This window comes from Oncorhynchus clarkii, chromosome 32 (assembly GCF_045791955.1).
Source record: "Oncorhynchus clarkii lewisi isolate Uvic-CL-2024 chromosome 32, UVic_Ocla_1.0, whole genome shotgun sequence".
NCBI lineage: Eukaryota > Metazoa > Chordata > Actinopteri > Salmoniformes > Salmonidae > Oncorhynchus > Oncorhynchus clarkii.
In genome coordinates, this window is record NC_092178.1 from 14,570,757 (window position 1) to 14,576,756 (window position 6,000).

The 6,000-nt window shown below is 42.1% G+C and overlaps 1 protein-coding gene across 1 annotated transcript in view; it reads right to left on the reverse strand.

Annotated features, from left to right (window-relative positions):
* LOC139391980 (DNA-binding protein SATB1-like) overlaps positions 1-4,297 on the reverse strand; it is a 35,273-nt gene extending 30,976 nt beyond the window's left edge. The window contains exons 1-4 of the mRNA XM_071139591.1: positions 4,189-4,297; positions 981-1,242; positions 620-805; positions 306-432 (exon numbers count right to left, since the gene is read on the reverse strand). Coding sequence (XP_070995692.1) covers positions 306-432; positions 620-805; positions 981-1,215 — 548 coding nt within the window. The 5' untranslated portion in view covers positions 1,216-1,242; positions 4,189-4,297. The remainder of the gene's footprint in view (positions 1-305; positions 433-619; positions 806-980; positions 1,243-4,188) is intronic.
* Positions 4,298-6,000: the final 1,703 nt, after the last annotated feature.

Below are 6,000 nucleotides of genomic sequence, written 5' to 3' on the forward strand. Positions count from 1 at the left end.
GCTTCTCTCCACATGTGTCATGCATGTCTATGGGCCAAATGTCCTTCTCTCCGCATGTCTCATGCATGTCTATGGACCAAATGTCCTTGTCTCCACATGTCTATGGGCCAAATGTCCTTCTCTCCACATGTCTCAAGCATGTCTATGGGCCAAATGTCCCCTTCCCTTATGACATTCTAAAGATCCAGAACGTCATCCTGATAACCAGGGAAGTTCCTCGTTAGTCGCCGCATCCTATAATCTGTTGACAGACGTTAAGATACAATTTCTGTTTCGCATGTCTGTCCTCAAGAGATTCTGGGTACCTGGTGAGCTGGATCTTGAGGGTGGTGACATGGTAGAGGTCCTGCAGCATGTCAGCCACTGTGGCATCAGGAGCATCAGTCACACAGGACAGAGGGACAGGGTTCCACCTACCCACCTGGATCAAACCTGTAGATAGACAGACAGACAGACAGACAGACAGACAGACAGACAGACAGACAGACAGACAGACAGACAGACAATGACACTGGAGGAAGAGCGTGTGTGTGTGTGTGTGTGTGTGTGTGTGTGTGTGTGTGTGTGTGTGTGTGTGTGTGTGTGTGTGTGTGTCAAAGCATTTGTATGTGTAGTGTACCTTTTGCCTGTGCTGCTGAGCTGTGAGAGTAGCCCAGGGCCAGTAGAGCCATCTCTATCAGCTGGTTAAACAGCAGGTCTCTCCTGACCAGTACAAACTCTGCATGCTCCTCTCGCCTCTCAGCCTCCACTGCCGAGACTGGGTTCTCTCTGTGTTCCACCACACACAGCACAGGCAGCAGGCTCCCTGGGACGACGGACACACAGCACAGCCAATCACATCACAGCATTCAGATAGAAGCAGAGGGCATGGGAAATGAAAAGGTAATAGTTGTCCGCTCTTGCAATGAATAAACGCTCTCTCTCCTCTATTCACCCATTCCTCGCTTTCTCTTCTCCTCCTCTCTTCTTTTCAGTCCTACCTCTCTTATGCCAGTTCTTAGGTTGTGGTGCGGGTATCGTGGGTATGGGGGCCAGGGTGGGGGCTCTGGCCCCTGGGCTCCCCTGTCTCGTCCTGCCCTGGTATGGCCCTGGGGGGCCCATGCCACCATTCAGCTCCAGGCGGGACAGTTTGGCAGGTGGGGGCCAGGAGTCCCCGTTACTGGGTGAGTCACATCTCTCTGACACATGGCCTCCATCACACTGTTGGTGGTCCATCACACTAACACTGTAGCTCAGAAACAGCTGAGACAGAGAGAGAGGGAGAAACTGAATGACTGACAAGTCCTTGAGTTAATTTGAGAACCTTAGTGATTGTTGAAAAAAAAGCTCCTCCTTCCCAACATTAAGAATATTTTCACATGACCATTCCCTTGACTGTAAAACAAAATGTGCCCACCCTCCCCCTCATATAATGAACTTTAAAATAATGATTACCACCACAACTAACAATAACTGTAGCAACCCTGTGTTTATAAACGTTGATATCGACTTGACCACTTCTGCAGGGTTTAGTGGCACAGTCGATGCCACGCAGGGCTACGGGCCAGAACATTGAGGCTCCGGCGACCACCACAGACGAGCTCACTCTCCCTGCCGGTCTCATTACACTATGATCAGAGCCACGCAGCATACAGATTACCAACTTTGAGGGCTTTATGATTGTTTGCGTTTTCAAACCCACAATCAAATAGTGTATGTCAATCTGGAGGAACAGAAAATCCATCCCTCCCTACTGTTACTCAGTATGGAAGGCTTGACTTGACAATCTCTGAATTCTAATCAACTTTCTGGTGTTTTGTAACAGATGTCTCTTTCCATTAATAGAATGGCCAGTGCAGTTTGGATGCTGGAATTACATTAGAGTGGAGGAATGTGCGCAGGTAACCTACAAAATACTTTTGAATGAATCAGATTAAAACATTGTGACTAGTTGTGACTGGTTATACGTTTTAGAAGTTAAATGACAAATATTCAGGCTATATTGAAGCATTAAGTTTGAGGTCGAGGAATAGCCGCTTGGACTGGAAAGGAGGCAGAACGTGCATTAAGCTTTTCTGAATAACTGAGCCTGCTGGGCGAATAGGACGACTTGGGAGAATGATGATCATCAACAGACAGCGCATCAGTATCAGAAGTAACATACAGCCAGACTGTCCTGTACTGCGCCTTTCTAGACTTTATAATCTGTCGAGAGTAGACCCACAACTGATCCAAATGGAATGACAAGGAAGTGAAACCGGGTTACTAGCGTGAAAGGCAAACACCCTATGCATCGTGCCCAGTTGGTAGGAATTGTATCAAGGCTCATATAGCCAGGATTGTGACAGTATAATGGTTTTGGAATGACAGTCACAGGGACCAGGGTTTGAGTCCCCATCAGGGTACCCTGCTCTCTCTCTCGCTTCTCCTTAATTTTTTGAAGAAATGCATTTGGTGCGGCAGGGTATCCTAGTGGTTAGAGCGTTGGACTAGTAACCAGAATGTCGCAAGTTCAAACCCCCGAGCTGACAAGATACAAATCTGTCGTTCTTCCCCTGAACACTGCCACTGTTCCTAGGCCGTCATTGGAAATAAGAATTGGTTCTTAACTGACTTGCCTAGTTAAATAAAGGTTAATAAAAATAGAAACTTTTCAACTATATATGTTTCTCTCTCTTTGAGTCAACTACTCACCACATTTTATGCACTGCAGTTTTAGCTAGCTGTAGATTTTGCTTTCAGTACTAGATTAGTTATCTGATCCTTTGATTGGGTGGACAACATGTCAGTTCATGCTGCAAGAGCTTTGATAGGTTGGAGGAAGAGGGTGAGAACCATGAGCCTCCTAGGTTTGGTATTGAAGTCAATGTACCCAGAGGAGGACCGAAGCTAGTGGCTACATCATGGTGGTACCCTACAGAGTGCTGCTGAGGCTACTGTATACCATTGCAAAGCAGTGTTGTGACTATATTTAGTATAGTTTTATCTAAAAAGGATAACTTTTTTTATGTTTCACAATTTTTATTTTTATGAAATTCACTGAGGATGGTGTTTGGGGAAAAACATTGAAAATTACTGTTTCAGCATGCATTTCATATTTTATAGAGCCGATAGGCTATATATCTTACCTTTCAAAGTTTTTGCTTCAGGCTGACTACTAGCATCTATTAAGTTGCAATGTCCAAATCAACTTAAAGTATTTACTAAATTAGTATTGTAGTGACACAATTCATTCGGACGGCTATAGCAAAAAAATAATTTCACAAATGATTATTTGGATTCCCATGATTCGATTGACCGCGATTTAAGTAACCGAACCCCAACTATTACAATGGCGAAGGACATCATTCATTCAATTAGGTAAAAATAGTTATTTCATATGAATTAAATAAATCACTATTTATTTTTTTACTATTTTTAGAAATGTGAAGAGGAGAATCCTTTATACAGTAAATGTCATTTGTATGAGAGCTGCGTGTCTTGACAGTTCTTTCATGCGAAATGACGCATCTAGCTTCCTCTACGTTCATGTGGATTTATATTGAAAATTGGTGCAGATTTTAATGATATTATGTATGGTATGATTGCTAGTTAACCTATTGCAGATCTGGACAAACTATCCACATACCACTATTGTCAATATGGATAGAGGGCAGGATAGAGTTGACTGTATAGTAAGTGGGCAGAAAAGCATAGTGCATAAGAGAAGTACCAAAAAATGCAGATGAGCAGATGAGGAAATGGCTATATTGAAGGAATTAAATAGTATAACCTGCAAAATGGGGAATGTAAACCAGGGAAAAAATGCACTGTGACAAATAATACAAAAATCACACAATCCTCCCCAAACCAACAAAAAAATATTTTGACAAACCTTTTTTGGACCACCACCCAGCCCAGTAAATGTCGATCTGTCTCTATTGACATCGGACTTTGACAGTGGCATATCAAGACAACAGAAGCCGACCGGACAAAGGCACTCTACAAAACGCCCTGTCACACTCATTGTGGAGAAAGTTTTAGAGGCAAACGTTGTCAGTCCTCATTATTGCGCGTCGTCCATTATTGTAGATTGACTAGTTGTGAATTTCAACAACAACAACAACAACAACAAAACCTCCACAATCTCAGTTATATTTATCTCAGGTACCGGTACATCCACAAAAACGTTCTGTTTTTTAAAATCGAAGTAGGCTAAATCAGACAAACCTGACATCCGCCGCTGGTTTCTTGTCTCTTGAGACTCGGTGATGCCGTTAGTAAAATAGTACAGTTCCTTGTGTTGTTTTCTGTGTCAGTGTGTGAACAACATCTCACTTTCGCCTTCACTCGGTCTATCGTGTCAATATTAGCTGTGTAGCAACATGCCCCGTCGTCTCTGGCTGGCTGCGTTTTTCGGACCTCTTCAACAGAATGAAACGAGCCTATAGGCCTATAGGTGGTCTATCCGAAATCTCAGTCAAAGCATCCACAGTGACAGCCACTGTTCCCGGGATGACGATACAGACCAGCTGGTAGGCTACAGGGATCCAGTAGAGAAACGGATTAAGCGAACAATACACCGCGAATGTCATTAGTCTGTCTGTGAAACAACTCCTTCAGTTGTCTATTGGTTGCAACAAACACGCGCGGACAAGCGTGCGCACGCGCTCCATACCTCCCTCTCCTCTCCCATGGATCTACCGGTCACCGAGTTTCTCTGGGCGTTATTAGACTACACGTTTATAGAGTACTAATAGGTAGTCTATGTAAACCAAATGTAACTGTGAGCATGTGGAATGCAACCTTATCTCCCCGTGCTTCTTTGTTTATGAGAACTTGAATGTGGAAACAGAATGAGACCTACAGCACGTGTCTCTACTCTTACAGAGTTGGTTTAGTTTGTACAAAATAATTGTATTTTACCAGACACACTGTATGATATGATGGATATATAGCCCATCTGCCAAAAAAAAGATAGGATAATTGTTGAATAATTTCTTTAGATATTTTTCCAAATTCAAATTAAGATTAATCACGCACGCACGCGCGCGCGCGCGCGAGCACGTAAAACCATAACCCATAAACACAGGCAGCTGCATTAACATATGGTGTAATAATGAATTCAACCCTGCACTCCGGTAGCGTAAGTGTATTAAATGTGACAATCACGCATAAATGTGTTTATTATTTTCTGCCGTTATATGCATGGTTTGTTTTTATATCCGGGATGTAATAACTCTCCATGGAAACGCTTTGGATGTGACGGGCTGCTTATCAACTTTTCTCACGTGTGTTTGTTGTTCAAATGATTCTCGACCCACCTCCATATAAACAGTCATCTTCAATGTATCCCTATTGTAGGCATATATTTTATTTTGCGTGATGTGAAGCCGTTGAAGTAGGGGAAATTATGAGCTTGACTTCGGAAGTTATGTTGATTCTAATGAATAGACTGGATATGAAGGGTAGCCTATTAAAATAGAGGGGTAGCCTATTAAAAGGTTGAAGTGAGAGATGGTAATTTATTTATCTCCACTGTCAATAGGAGTGTAGCCTACCTTGTCCTAAAACATTTATATGACACAGAATAAATCGTGTTTCATCCCTATAATAGTTGAATCCCTATAAATATCCTAAAATGCTCCTTGCAAAATATAGACTAACCATAAAGTTGCATCAACGCATGTCATGGAGTCAATAAGTAAATTCCCACAAGGACAAAAATGATAGCCACTAAACGCAAATGCTTCGTTTGTAAATTATGCCTGAGTGTTGGAGTGTGCCTCTGGCTATCCGTAATTTTAAAAATGAAAAAAGAAAATTGTGCTGTCATTGTGCTGTCTGGTTTGGTTAATATAAGCAACTTTAAATTATTTATACTTTTGATTTTACTTGAGCTCATGAAGTATATTTTTGCAATTACATTTGCTTTTTAAACTTAACTATATTTAAAACCAAATACTTGTACACTTCTACCCAAGTCGTTTTTTACTGGGTGACTTTCACTTTTACTTTCAGTCATTTTCTATTAAGGTGTCT